General features: G+C 28.1%; 1 protein-coding gene and 2 non-coding genes across 10 annotated transcripts in view; 2 read left to right on the forward strand and 1 right to left on the reverse strand.

Moving 5' to 3' along the window:
• Window positions 1-16147, reverse strand: part of LOC129918124 (heterogeneous nuclear ribonucleoprotein L) — a 369767-nt gene that overhangs the window by 186061 nt on the left and 167559 nt on the right. For 7 of the 8 annotated variants that reach the window (XM_055998477.1, XM_055998479.1, XM_055998481.1 and 4 more), the window contains one exon: window positions 7832-7903. The exons of the other annotated variant lie outside the window; for it this stretch is intronic. In XM_055998477.1, the coding sequence (XP_055854452.1) occupies window positions 7832-7903 (72 nt within the window). The remainder of the gene's footprint in view (window positions 1-7831; window positions 7904-16147) is intronic. 8 annotated transcript variants of the gene reach the window in all.
• Trnae-uuc (transfer RNA glutamic acid (anticodon UUC)) lies at window positions 14347-14418 on the forward strand. Its single transcript has one exon. It is a non-coding gene; the product is annotated as a tRNA-Glu (tRNA).
• Trnae-uuc (transfer RNA glutamic acid (anticodon UUC)) lies at window positions 15436-15507 on the forward strand. Its single transcript has one exon. It is a non-coding gene; the product is annotated as a tRNA-Glu (tRNA).

A 16147-nucleotide genomic window follows, 5' to 3' on the forward strand; every position in this document is an offset into this window, starting at 1 on the left:
TTTCCTACCCTTCCTCCATTGAATACCTTATGTACTCGTATCTATCTTATAGCAGCTATCTATACCGTTAAAGACAATCGAAAATTGAGTCGATTTCGTTTTTCCAGTCTCTTAGGCACGTTAGCTGTCTTTAGAAAAATTTTCCTATTTCCAACCGTCCCGTCCTATTCCGTTTTTGATGGTTCTACTATTATGTTCCTACTTTTGTCATATATGGGGCATGCCTTAATTTTTAATGAATGTCACGTATCGAAGTGGAAGTTATTTTTGTAATGGCTTCTTATTTTCCCTTTGTACGAAAATTAGATAGTGACGGCAGGCGAGCGGTGGTATGGTTGCAAATGTATGGAGGAGGAGGAATTCGAAGGTATTTCTTTCTTTTTCATTTACAGGGTGATACAAAAGTATTTCTGATTATTTGCAATGCTTTCATTGTTGATGTCCTTGACATATTTATTTAGAATTTTGTAACTTGTTTTGAAACTCAAACTTATTCAATGCACCCAATTTAGTTTTAGTTAAGGAAAAAATAAAAATTTCGCAAAACCTCCAATTCTAGGACACCCTGTAGGTAGGTAAATATAACAATGTAGGCTTATTGGTGGAGAATATTATATTGGAGAAAATTGTTTCGAGTACTTACTTATGGACTCTATAGAAACAAAATCATCATTTCGTTTTATTTTCGTATACAATATATTTTATCCACTCAGAATTCGAGATAAATAAGATTTGTTTTGGCAGGATAACAAACAAAATTGGGAAGACGAGGAAAATAAAATGCACCACGACTGGGGTCGCACGTACTTGCTCTTGTAAATCAAAGTATCTTTATCTTAAATATCTATTGAAATTTTAAGATTTTGTTTAGTAAAATAGTAAAAATATCAACAAAAAAAATCGAAAGCTAAAAAATAAAAATAAAATAAATTTTTTTTTTTTCAAAAATGTTTGTTAATTTTTTTTTTTTAACTTACACTTCACAATGATGACTGTAAAATTTTTATAAAATTGACTTATGCTTTGATGCAATATATAATGATAATGAACTTAAAAATTATGTCGATTTTTGAAAAACGGCAACGCCATAATTTTATTAAAATCAATAAGACTAACGCAAACAAAAAATAACTGATCTTAAAGTTGGAATTTGTGATTTTTTGAGGTAAAATTGAGGTTTAAAGGTGCTTTGGTTACTATGGTTTTTTAAGTGTTTTTTAATTTGTAATTGAAAATTTTGTGTGATTTTTATTAAATATAATACAGGAGCATATCAATTTAAGTAAAATCTCATTTCATATGATGTTCAATACTTTGCTATTTTGCTTAAAATTTGAAAAATCGTGTTTCTTGGGTTAATTTTTACATTAAATGGAGATAATTTAAAATTATTCCGCATTATTCCATTGAGAATCCATATTAATTTTAAAGCTTGATATATTAGCTTTCATTTTGCATTTTAAGTGGCTGCGCATAGCTGCGACACCCATGCATTTTTTTTTTTTTCATTTTCGAACTAGTCTTCCAGAAAAATAACTACTATGGAAAGAATCAAAAACAAAATTATAAGGATTGTAATGTTAATTTAAAACGTTTTTGGTCTTTATTCTTGTTTTCAAAAAATAATTTTCGAAATTTTAGGACGGAAATTCTTGATGTTTGGGTGTATTAATCTAAAATTAAATTCCCTGCACCACCAGTGCTAACTCAATACTTACAGGGGTATCTAATTTTTGTTTTTTAGGCACCTAAAGCTTTCTTTGTTAGTTGCACTGTTAATGCCAAAGTTATCGAAAATACGCAAAAAATAAAAATCTGATAAAAAAGTTGTTTCCTTATGTTTCAATTTTCTCAAAAACTAGAAAGCATAGGAACATATGGTTTTTAGTGATTGAAAAAGAATCAATTGAGACAGTTAGATGTATCAATCAATTTTGTATTGACATCCACAGTCTTTAAAAAAAATAGTATCCTATGTGTTTTTTTTTTAATTTTTTTCCCCAAATTTTGACTTTGAAATCGATTATTTCAAAAACTTTCCATTAAAATAACTTGATTTAAAAATAACAATTCAGTATACAACGTTAGCTTTTGAAAAAGGTATCATTCATAACTGTGAGTGTTGCCGTCATTTTTAAATATGTTTTTCTTTATTTTAAGTTTTTTTTTTGAAAATTGCCCCTCCCTCTTAAACGGGGGGAGATCGACCCCTCTCTGGTAGTAAAAAATGCTTGTATTTAACTCCTCTACAAGAATGCGTTAAAATTTTTCACCTTCTGAGTTATCGAACCTTTGCCCAAAAATTAAACCTCTTTTGGCTAAAAATATGAAAAACTATTAACAAAATTGTTGCTAAATTTCATTTTGTATATATTTGTTATAAATTCAACAAAAAAAAAATCCTCGAAAAGTTATAATCTGTGAGCGCTATTAATTTAATTCCGTTAGATGAGCGAATTGTCACACTGTGCGACGGGCGGCATGACGAAAACCACTTTTTTATCTTCTCCATCATCGTAATGTTGGTTTTGATTAAAACCTCAAATTTTTTTTTTCTACACGAAACCAATACTTGCCCTATAGAGCAAGTAAAAAAAAAAAAAAAAACAATTCCTAATTGCATGTGTAGCTTGGTTAAGTGACTTGTGTGAATTTTTGATAGATATTTAAGTGCATACAGAAGGTTGTGAGCATTTTAGATTTTTCTGTCAGTTATTTGACCTTGATGGCATCCGACGTCAATTTAATTTTTTGATAAGTAGGTACTTTAATGCTGGCCAAATTCTAGTTTTTTGCATCGAATGTCAATCTTTCAAAAGTATAAAATATGCGTTTTAATCTTTTTCCATTTTCTTTAGTTAATTAAATCCTTTAAGGCTTATTCGATGAGATTATTGAATAAAAAAGAAACTGAACTTTTTTACTGCATCAGACTAATTATTGTCTTCAACTTTATCGGCTTCATTTTTGGATACATTAAAATCTAAATTACGAATTTTGGACAACCTTACATTGAATAAAGGTACAACTGTAAAATTTAATAGAAAGATATTTTTAATTTTTTAAAACTATGTATATTTAGCTAGTCAAAAATAACCACCAATATCATGAAAACAACAAAATTGACGGTTATTTTTATTAGAGTTAGTAAACATTGTTTTTAGTGCTTAAAACATTTGCAAATTTTTAAAATTCTCTATCAACTTTTACAAACTCACCGAATTTTTAAGCAAAAAACTACCATAGTATTTTGTATAGAAACATTGAAATAAAACTTTAGTATAAAATCGTCGAATTTTCCGCTCCGATAGAAAACTCTTTCGATTGATTTCTTTTACATACCTAGTTGTTATACTTAGTGTCAACAATATGAATCACTGAAGACTGCTTATCAACCGGCTACTGTTTTTATAGTGAATATAACGACTATTTGGATATTTATTGTTGATTTTACGGAAAGAGATTCGTTATTCAAAGTTCAAGTCATTGTAAAATTGTGGCATGGTGTCAATATCACTTGGATTACTTCAATTAAAAAAAATGTCTGTCCAAAGTTATAGACTTTTGAAAAGTTCAGGTGACAACAATAATTACAAAAATCTTCTCAAAACTTTGTGACAGTGAAATATTTAAATGAAATAAGTAGGGTGATTACCAAATTTTCATACTTTTTTTTTTTGCGTACCTAAGTTTGTCAAGTTTCAATATTCAATTAAAATTAAAACTCATTAAGACTCATTAAAGTCGACATGAACTTTGTTCAAGATTTAGGCACCTCTAATTAGGGAAATTACATTTTTTTTTTTTGTTAATAAAAAAATTAATTTCTCTGAAACAATCTTTCAGGTGTCAATCTACAAGAAACTTTTAAAGAATTTTTAGAAATTCCTTCTGCCAAGGTGAATGAAGTTTGAAATTTTCCTTTAAAAAGTGATTGACTTAGAAACACCAAATTCTTGATTTCACTTTTCTTGATTTCACTTTTTACTCATCACTTTATGTGATTAAATATTTTATTTAAAATCATTGACATATCTGAATTAGAAAACAAAACAAAACCGAAAATAAATCCTTTTACAATCCATTTAACAAAAGGGAAAATGTCCTTGTTCATATTGAAAATACTTGTCAATCCTTAAACCAGGTGTAATGAGGGTTTCGTTAAGTGTTAACTGAATGCGGAAAATGCCCTTTGGTAAGGATTTTTTTTTTTACATTTTTATTAGAAAACATCAAATCATCCATGATGATGAAGACAGTGATGGTAAGGGTGTCCTTAACTTTTTAGAAATATCAACGCAATAAGGATGAAGAAATAAAAATTACACACAAATGTTTCCTTTTTTTTTGTTTGCTATAAAAAAACATCCTTGTTTAGAAATTCTTCATCGTTGTCTTTACTACTTCAAAAGAAACGAGAAAGAAAAAAAAACAAAAACAGAAAAGGCTAAATAAAGTTACGAAGGACATTATTTTGTTTTATTTTATTTTTTAGAATTTTTTTTTTTTAAGAAAAGAAAAGTTACAGTGAATTTTAAGCGAAAAATCCCAAATCAAATATCACTTGAAAAGGAGATGGACAGAAAGGACTTACTTCTTGTATACGAAGTACTTAATGCGCGGTATAGAAAAAAAGAAGGAGGAAACCGAAAAAAGAGCTTCAATGTCAGGATCTTTGTCGTTTTATCCTTCCTTCCAGCATAATCCAGCTGGTATATCTATGTATGTGTGTATATTAGGGTGGACCAAAAAAATTATATTTCATTATTTTGATTTGCTCTACCGAAAACTTGTTTTCTCGACACAAAATAATGCTACCCTAATTTTTTCAGAATTTTTCGATGATGTTTAGGGGTTGCGCGCACCCTTTTTATAAAAAAAATAAGCTCTTTTAGTTTTTAATTTTTTTAAAGCTTAAATAATTTTTTAATCGAAAAGCTGTTTGAGGGAAAAGTATTGAGTATCAATAGATCTACTTACATCAATTTTTCTTTTTTCAAAAAAAAATATTTTTGACTGATTCCCAGGCGTTAGAAGTCGAAATTACTGGTAAATGCTGGGAAAAAAGCCTAAAAACTATGTTTTACTGTTGTTTATAACGGTTAAAATTATTTTTATCGTATTCCTCATCAAATTTACTTTAAAAACCGTGCTTTTATATTGCTAAATTCTTCTTAGATTGATAAAAGAAAAATAATTTTTAAAAAAGATCGTACCAAAACAAGTGAAGGAAAAATGGGGGAGGGTACTATATCTTGCGCGACGAGATTTGATAACAGTATTTTGTAGAGGAGTTAAATACGATCATTTTTCATTATGGGAGGGGTGGTCTATCTGGCTCCGTTTAGGCGGGAATGGCAATTTTCTAAAAAATGACTTAAAATGATAAAAAATATATTAAAATACAATGGCAACACTTACAGTTATGAGTGATAGCTTTTTCAAAAGCTGGAACTGTACACTTTATTCTAATTTTGAAGTAAAGTTATTTCAATCAATTGTTTTTTAAATAATCGATTAAAAAGTAAAAAATTGGGAAAAAAAAGTTCAAAAAACACATTAAATACTGTTTTTGTCAATTGTGGATTACAATACAAAAAATGGCTGATAAAATAAAGTGTCACAATGGATTCCTTATCAAATACTAAGGTCCATATGCTTTAATGCTTTCTAGTTTTTGAGAAAATTGAAAAATAAAACAAATTCTTTTTATCAGATTATAATTTTTATGGCTGTTTTTAATATTTTTGCCACCATCAAAAAACATATCCGATATTTAATATTATAAGGCGCTGCATCAACAACAACATCATTAAAAAATATGGATAGTTATCAAAATAAAATTTCGTGGAACCAGAAGGACGATCTCGAGTAGGTCTGATAAAAAAGAAGTTTTTTTATTTTTCAACTTTATCAAAAACTAGAAAGTATTAAAACTTATGGACTTCAGTATTTGATAAGGAATCAATTGTGACACTTTATTTTATCAGCCATTTTTTGTATTGTTATCCACAATTGACAAAAACAGTATTTAATGTGTTTTTTAAACTTTTTTTTCCCAATTTTTTACTTTTTAATCGATTATTTAAAAAACAATTGATTGAAATAACTTTACTTCAAAATTAGAATAAAGTGTACAGTTCCAGCTTTTGAAAAAGCTATCACTCATAACTGTAAGTGTTGCCATTGTATTTTAATATATTTTTTATCATTTTAAGTCATTTTTTAGAAAATTGCCATTCCCGCCTAAACGGAGCCAGATAGACCACCCCTCCCATAATGAAAAATGATCGTATTTAACTCCTCTACAAAATACTGTTATCAAATCTCGTCGCGCAAGATATAGTACCCTCCCCCATTTTTCCTTCACTTGTTTTGGTACGATCTTTTTTAAAAATTATTTTTCTTTTATCAATCTAAGAAGAATTTAGCAATATAAAAGCACGGTTTTTAAAGTAAATTTGATGAGGAATACGATAAAAATAATTTTAACCGTTATAAACAACAGTAAAACATAGTTTTTAGGCTTTTTTCCCAGCATTTACCAGTAATTTCGACTTCTAACGCCTGGGAATCAGTCAAAAATATTTTTTTTTGAAAAAAGAAAAATTGATGTAAGTAGATCTATTGATACTCAATACTTTTCCCTCAAACAGCTTTTCGATTAAAAAATTATTTAAGCTTTAAAAAAATTAAAAACTAAAAGAGCTTATTTTTTTTATAAAAGGGGTGCGCGCAACCCCTAAACATCATCGAAAAATTCTGAAAAAATTAGGGTAGCATTATTTTGTGTCGAGAAAACAAGTTATCGGTAGAGCAAATCAAAATAATGAAAAAATGATTTTTTTGGTCCACTCTAGTGTATATAGTTATGTATGTTGTTAGTCTCATTTTTAAATCTTTTTTTTTTTTTTTGTTTTTGTTTGTTTTTTCTTTTGTTTAATGAAAGGGATTCGCATTGTATCTCTGCATTTTATACTATAAGAGTATCTCTTTGCTCTATGGACCGACCCGAAAGCAAAAGTCCTTTGGGGCTTTTAAACCCCAAAGGATATTTCTTTCACACCCATTACAAAACAAAAAAGGAAATAATATCATTCCAACACTATCATCATAAAGGATACTACAAATACAACATCACAAGCAGAATACTTGCACAGTAAAATACATAATAAAAAAAAAAACAAAGTTTTAACGTTGAAAGGATGTTAAATAAAACATTTGGGAGAAGGCGGTAGCGAGTGACTTGGACTTTTGATATCCTGATTTTTTTTTTCATGTTTTTTTTTTAAAGGATTTTCTTTTTCATTTCGTGGAAATGACAAAATTTCCTAGAGTACTTGATCCTTGATTCTCCTTTTTTTACGAAATAAACAGTACTTTTTTTTCCTCTGAAGGGATTTTCATATCAAAGTATAATATAGTAATCGTTCAAGTCTTAAAAATATAAAACAACTATAATCATAGACGTAAATTCATTAGAAGAGAAATTTATATAAAAAAAAAAGGAAAATTGTTGTTTTATTTTTTATGTTTCACATTTTTAAATGGATGAAGCATCATCATGACTTCCTTAAGGCTACATTATTAATAATAATAAAAAAAAAAAAAAATACAGAAGACTGTCTAGCTTCCACCTACATAAATAAAAAATAGATAAAATATCCTTGTGCGTTGAGAGTTTCATAAGACCATGCAATAAATTATATTTTACCAAAAGGAAACACAAAAAAATAAGGGAAAATATAAATAAAAAAAAAAGGACGTTATAAATTACTTGAAGACATAATATTAATAATATTAAAGCCTAAAGGTGTATATTGGTACTCACTATATGGCTGAGGACGAGTTCCATAAAGTGGCTCCTGCAGTAATGGCGAACGACCGTTGCCAATTTCTTTAACTGGAATAAGAAGAAGAGGAAGAAAATATAATAACAAAAAAATAATTCAACAAACGTGGATGAAATAAGAAGAGAACAAAAATTATATTTATAGATATTTTTTATATTTTACTCTTTTCTTTTTTATTTATTTTGGTGGAAAGCGAAAATGGGTAAAATTGTAAAATGGAATAAATTGGGAATGCAGAATAATTGGATGTTAATAATAATTTGATATTTATTAGTTCAAAAAAAGTATTAAAGAAAAATTAAATATGAGATGAAAATGAATGAAAGTTAGTCAGTAAAATTAAATTAATTTAATAGAAATTCTATTACCATTTTCTTCGCTTATGAAAACTGGGGTCGAATTACAGCATACGTTAGTTAACGTATGCTTGCTATGTGTCCCATTTTTTTTTTACTGATTAAATAGAGGCAGAAATAGTCAAAACTTTAACGTATGATCGTAATCGTGTGCCGTGATTCGACCCCTGAACTGAGTCATTTTTTTATATCATAAATATCATGCACACAAAAAAATGAAAATTAAATGATATGTGACGCTCAAACTACTTTTAAGCTTAAAAACGATGTGATACTGACCTTCCCAAAATTTATATGAAGAAAAATATGATCTTTGAAGCATTTTTTTTTTAAATAAGATTTTACAAAACTTTTTTTTTAAATAAAAAAAAGACCCTGGCTTAAAAACTATTTTAGGGATAACCTCGCGTTTTGACATCCTATTCAATTTTTAAAACATGTACATTATTTTTTTATTAACAAATTCATTTTTTTTTAACTTTTTTTTTGATAAAGTCTAATTACTAAAGTATTTTTCCTAGTCATAGCATCGGAGTATTGTTTTTGAAGCTGGTAGACAATTTTTTAATTGCCAAAAACGCTGAAATCGTATCTGAGAGAAATAAGCTGTTTTTAATATGATATGAAACTAACTCTAAAATTTTGAAGTAACTTTTAAGATTTAAGAAAATCGCTTGGACTGTTTTCAAAACCGACCAAACTCGACAAATAAAGACAAAAAATATTCACTCGTTATTTCATAGTTTTTACTTTTATTGAATTTAAGTTTTCAGAATATAAGGTTGTTGCTGTTGGGTGTCAAGTTTAAGAGATTCTGACCCCAAAACCAATAAATCGAAAATTTTGGCTCTTTTGGACTTTGAATTTTTAATTCTAGTTTTTTTATGTCATGTGTTTTTTAAGAATTTTCAGTTTCTGGATTCAATACTAATAATTCTAGTTTTTCTAGAAAAGAGATATCAAGTTTTTAGATTTTTCGGAATTTAGACTTTTTAATTTTTGTGTTAGTAGTTTTGGTTTGAGGAATTTCGACCCCAAGGTTGAATCCAGCATCACATCCACATTTTCAGACTTTAAGTGTATTGGTTTTTTATGTTTCAGTGCTTTTGGTATATTATGGTTTTGGGAAAGCAGAAAAATGTTAAAAACTTTGGGGTTCTTTAGTTTCTAATTTTTGAGTTTTTTTAAGAATTCGTGTTTTTTTGGTATATTTTGAGGAGTTTTGATACCAAAATTCTGACTTGAGCGCGATACAAACGAAGAAACCTGAAAACCTGACATTTTGAGCTTTCAGAAAAAAAAGATTCAAGGCGTTTAAATTGATGAATTTTTGGAGTTCTCGATTTCGAAAAAATGAAGGAAAAAATGTGCTCAATACAGTAAAAAAAAATTCAGGAAACGATCACTTTATCTTTTTACAGCAATCCTTTTTTGATTAATGTCACTTATGTAGGTACGAAGAAATTCAGGATTTTCCAAAATTCCATGTTTCAAATGCCTAATTGTCTGGAACAAATCGAAATTAACTTGATTTTATACAGAACCGCAACAGCTTCAACACTTCAAAATTTATAGATAAATTAAACCACTGAGAAAATTATGGTGTTAAATAAATTTAAATTTTTAGTAGAACAAGCGTTTTACATTAACCAAGTTTGTAAGCACTTTATCAACTCAAAAACTCAAATTTTTACAGTAAAAAAAATCACAGAGCTACAACATCTAAAATCCACTTAACTTTAAATCCAAAAATTCGAAAAATATAAAATATAGACATTTACTTAAAGGTACATACAAACTTTCCAAACTAAGGCGAATACGAAAATCCAAAATTAAAAAAAAAAAAAATCCAACTTCAAAGGCTAAATCCAAAATCATGAAATCAATCTGACATCCTGAAATCCCCCAAAAAAAAAAAAAAATTGAAAAAATCCTTAATTGAGAAGACCAAAATTTAAGAAAACACAACATTTCAAAAGCTGTATGGCTTCTGCTATTTAAATTTTAAACTCGCGGGATTAAGCCATGCTTGCTTAAATTAAAAAAAAAAAAAACAAGCATTTTCTACGTTGTTGTTTCGATGGAAGCGGTTTGTACTTTGGAGTAACTCATTAAAGCAATGGAAAACCCGAATTGTGATTAAACAGCAGAAGCCACTATATCAAATAGTAATCCTTAAATGCCTACAAGATAAAATTGCGGAGAATCCAAGCCCAGAAAATCCAAATCTAACATTTAATGTTACATTGCAAAAACACGAAATCCCAAAAGTAAGCCAAAAAACCAAGAATTTCTTTTGTTCGTTGTCTTTTTCGGAATTTTGTTTGCGAAGTTATGGGATTTGGTTTCAGCTCATTGATGGAAAAAGCTCTTTTGGCTGAATGATTGCTCATTTAAATATCAAAAAAAACACCAGTTAAAATATAAACACAATGTACAAAATTCCGAGTTCTCAAATTTCAAGGTCAAACTCCAAATAAATTTGCATATCTTAAACCTTAAGGAAACAACCTACTTAAAAAAAAGATTACTATCTGATTAGTAAAAGGAAACAAAGTAGCACCATTAATAAAAACAAAAAAACAAAATAAAACTATAAAAGTCAAAACCCATCAAGTTCTTAGTTGAATGATAACAAAACAAAAAGCAACTTCAAGTTTATTTTCCCTATCGCATTTGTTTATAATCATTTAATAGACCTCTTCTCTCACTCACTTAACAACTTTCCATTGTTTAAAAAGAATACAAAAAAAAACAAAAAGCAGAAAAATTAAAAATTGTTTACTAATTTATTTCCCATCGCACGTGATACTCCACTAACCCACTCCACCCAATAAATAGATAGATACAAGTACGTAGATACTTTCAAGTTTACTTTGTCGCTGGCGCTGACTCTGGCGCTTTGTGTGTTGCAAGTGAATATAAGTAAGTTTGAGAATGAATTTCAAGGCTGATTTTTTGCTTATAAGAGATATGTGTGGTGTTCTGGAAATCGACAAAAAAAAAATAAACAAAAAAAAAATAAAACATAATTGTTGCATGTTTTTAGTTTTTTACATGTTTTTTTTGTACCTATTATGTCATTTATTCTATTAACTTCAGCAATTTTTAAGGCAGGAGTTTCACATTCGCACGTATTCAATCTGGTTTCAGGGTATAAAAATTAAAAGCCATCTGGTGGTGACAATATTATAGGAACTCTTCTAGAGGCAATACATAGCTGGTTTATATTTGAATCGAAGTAGTTTCGAGCACGATTTTCGTAATAGTCATGCAATTAATCATATACTTTTATATCATTGCATGCCGACATTCGAAATAAATATGTATTGGAATAGACGAAGGTGTATTTGGTTATTTCAAGATACTACTATACTTATTTTCGATTTCGCTTTCTATAGATTTTTTTTTTTTTTTATTTTCTATTTCAGCAGAAAATTGAGTGTGAGTACGTTTTATGAGATTTTATTAGGAATGAGATTGATTTTTATGTTGTATTTTGTGGGATTGTGTGTCGTGCTGAGAGAAAATTAGAGAAGAGAAGTCTTTAATTGAAAATGATTTTTTTTTTGTTGTATATCATTGATTTCAATCATGTGGGGGAAGGTTGTGGCTGCTTTGATATAAATGAGTTAATTATTTTAAGTGTCAATATGTTTTTTTTTTATGACAAGCTACTTGAGGTGTAAATATGTGTTTATTTAGTTGGTTTGAATGATTTTGTTTCTTTTTTTTTTTTTTCATTTTTGTCATCAAAGCAAGTAGGAATCTTATGATTGTGCGAATTTTCAAAGAAAATCAATCAAAGCACAAATTTGTTAATTAAATATTTTGATTTTAAAACATCTTATTTATTTGAAACTTGAATCTTCTTGACTACCGTATAAGAAATAAATTAAAAAATTAATAAAGGGTATTGGTAAACAATAATGGGTGCAAAAAATTCTACCTTGCTTTGCTTAACAGATATGACTTCTTATAAATAAAAAAACATTTTCTTCGTTTCAAGGTCGATTTTCAAAGTGTATCAAAACATGTTATCATACTATTTATATTCATTAATTGACTGAAAATTATAATACTAAGCACCTTGATTTGATTGCAAAATACATCTTAAGGTTCTAATCTGCAAGCCTCTATTAGTTGACCATTAAATTTAAATTTTTTGGGTATATTTTATTTTAGGAGACAAGTTTAAACTCACAAATAAATGTAATATACCAGGAAAATGTTTTTGTTCCCATCAAAATACATTATTTTTTCAAATAAAAAAAAAGTACGTATACACCACAGTGAACATATTTTGTTTAAGAATTTATTAATATCTTCAATAATTCATTGTTTCAAATAATAAACTCCAAGAATGGAGAGTCCCGTTCAGACGGACAAGACTGTCAAAAAAAAAAAAAATAATAGGTACATATGTATATGTAAATATTGATTTGAAAAATTGAAGAAAATTCATTTGATCATAATTGGGCTTTGTTGATAATTTACAAGAACAGATTGAGGAATTTATGAAACTATTTTCTATGTCAGAAAAATTTGCGGAAAGGTTGGCCTTTAAAAAATTGTTGATAAACAGAAAAAGCCGACATAACAGGCAGATTTTTTTTAACGAAAAAACCATTCTTTGTATTTCAATTTTTTTTTTTTTTTTTTTTTTGAAAAATTTCTATAATCTTTTTTACCAAAAAACAAATCGACTTCCACGAATGAAAACTGGGTTTTATAGTTTTTCTAATAGTTTCTATCGCCAGAACTGAACAAAATGGGACGACACTGCAGCCACTAGCTTTCCAATACAAAAAGAATTATCAAAATTGGTTCACTCAGTCCAAAGTTATGAAGTAACAAACATAAAAAACAAAAAAATACAGACGAATTGAATACCTCCTCTTTTTTGGAAATCGGTAAAAAATCATAATTCACATCCAATTGGAATTAATTAAACCAAAATACGCAAAATATATATTTTGGTTTGAGTCTTGTTTCTGAAGCATAGAAAAACACAAACTAACAAAAATAGTGTTAAATAAAATTAAGTATTTTCTGTGTCTCGTTTTCGAACAAAAATTCGTTTTTAAACTGAGATCGTATTTTTTACTTTGTTTAGAATTTCAAAATTTTAGACACTTTTCGTAGATTAAAAGTTAAAAAAAAAAAAAAAGTATAGATATAAATTAGAAGTGGCACTTTTTTAAATTTTTCAATACGTCATCGTTCTCTTACTAGGATAATTCCACGCAAGTTGACCATTAACAGGACAAAAATGAATGCGAACGTATAAGCAAATTAAATGATGGCACTTTAACTAAACTTTTTAATTAAAAAAATGAGGAAATTTTGAGTAGAAGGTTGGAAAAATTAACACCCTAAAAGTTTTCAAAGTAAGCATTATTATAAAAAAAAAACCTGATAAACTATTTTGTGTGTGAATAGTGTTTAAATATTTTTGAAATTTGAAGTATTTGATTTTGGAATATGTCACAAGCGATATATTTTTGCGTTGTTATAAAACCATAGTTTTTTTTTTTTTTAATTCCCTTGAAATAATTTGCTTAGGTAAATACTGGAAACAAATCTCCTCTCGTATTGAATACGAATATCCACGTCTTTTCATTGAAAAATCAAACCAGACTCAATCGATTTTCTAACGTCACACCCGTTACTTACATCTAAGTTTAAGAGTTTGTGATGTTCGAAAACAGGTTAACGAAATATAAACAACTAGGTGTTGAAGCTATTTTTTACCCTTTTTTAGTAATTAGTACACACAATATGAAGTAACTTTGTCACACCCGTTACAATGAAAATACCCACTAGTGAAAATTTCCTAAACGCGATTTAAGATATACTTTTCACGCATAGAAATGAAATTAGTAGGTTCATACATTAACAAAACTGTTTTAAAATTATGAGAACTATGAAGATGCTGCTACTTGCTAATCCCTTTGAAATTTCTTTTTAAAAAGTAAACTTTCATACCCCCAACGAACGCCACAAAAGAAGTATAACTTCAAAAAGTAATATTTCCCTAAATTCGTTTGCATATCGATATACATAGTTTCTACCAGTTAAAGAACGATTTTATTTTATTTGTTACAAATCTAACAATATACAATTAAAAATCAATATCCCATATGGTCTAGTGGCTAGGATATCTGGCTTTCACCCAGAAGGCCCGGGTTCGATTCCCGGTATGGGAAATATTTTTTTTTTTTTTTTTTTCAATTTTATTTCTTTCCAATTTTATATTTTTATGTGTTATGGTTTGGATATAAAAATATAAACAAATTAGGCACAAAAAGGGTAAATAACAAAATACTATAGATTACTAGTTGTTATAAAAAAAATTCTTTAAACTTATTTAAATTCCTGAAGAGATAAATTTAAATTTAATTTATGTTTGAAATCTAAGTTTAATTAAAAAATAACCTGCTGGCAAAGCCAATCTATACTTCCGCACGAAATACTCATATAAATTGATTGCTAACTCAACTCAGATAATATTATTTGTCTGTTTATTAAATGCAAAGCGAAACAGAACAACAAAAAAAAAAAAAAACAAAAATGTAAATATTATTTCAGCGATAAATTCCCGCCGGAAATCAAGCAAAACAGCAACGCCCCCAATCCAATCATTGACACTTCGGCACACTTCACGTTCACCAGGAAGTTCATTGTCACCATACGAAACCAAAACTTGAGAAAAGAAAAATATAATAAACAAACAAAAATTCACTTGGGACTTGTGAGGTAGCAAAAGAGAGAGAGAGAGAGAGAGAAACGCTATGAATATTAAAAAAGATTGCTTGAATTAATTATATGTATTTTTTTTTACTCTCCTTATCATCTTGATACCTGAAGCTGAGAGGTGTCGCAAAAATCTACATTCAGTCAACACTGAACACGAACGACAACGAGAACGACTGGAAAAGTGGTACACACACAATTTTTGTATCTCTCATTCACTCTCTCTTTCCCTCTATTTGTCTTTGGATTGTATGAGTGCATATTTTATGGTTTAATTTATATTCAAAACTAACAACTAACCAAGGCACAACTCTCCAAACAGTAATAATAATTACTTATAAAGTCGATGTGGAGCAAAATATAATTTTTCAAGCTATGACGTATTTTTTAATAGAAGATTCAAAACAAGATTATTTTTAGATTTTCTATATTAACTAATATATTTGTGTTTTTACAGCAGAGTTTTTATATCCCATATGGTCTAGTGGCTAGGATATCTGGCTTTCACCCAGAAGGCCCGGGTTCGATTCCCGGTATGGGAAATATTTTTTTTTTCTTTTTTTTTTATTTTTTATTTTAAACAAAACGAAATTTGTTTATAATATTTAAGAAACAGAAAACAGCTGAGGAAGTAATATAATGTTGATTCATTCTACCTGAGTTTATTTTTGAAAATTGAATGAAATTTAGAAAAAATGGCGATGGGTGTTTGCCGCAGAGTGCGGTTGGGAGGTTTTTTTTTGATGTGGCAAAAGATGTTTATTACGATTGAGTTTTTTTTGTTGAAAATGTTTTTATTTTGAAACAAGCAGATGTTGCTGAAAGCCATGTCAATTGGATTTTGAATAATACGATGAGATACGATTTTAGTTTGGTCATGAGGGAAATTAGGTATGTTTTTTTTATTTTTATTTTTTTTTTTTGAAATTCTTTATGTGGGAATAATAAGATGATTTTAGATGAATTATTAGAAATATTTTTGTTTTTGGATTTTTTTTTGTTGGTTGGTTAGTTTATTTGATGGATGTTGTTTTTAATTAGGTATTGTTTTTTTTTTTTCATTCATTAAAAGAAATTTCAAACAAACAAGTGAAATGTTATGTTAATTTTGTTATTTGTTGTTGAAAGTAGGAAAGGTTGTGATTAAATTGGGTGATGGTCAAAAATGTTTTAGAAAATATT

This window comes from Episyrphus balteatus, chromosome 4 (assembly GCF_945859705.1).
Source record: "Episyrphus balteatus chromosome 4, idEpiBalt1.1, whole genome shotgun sequence".
In the NCBI taxonomy this organism is placed as follows: domain Eukaryota; kingdom Metazoa; phylum Arthropoda; class Insecta; order Diptera; family Syrphidae; genus Episyrphus; species Episyrphus balteatus.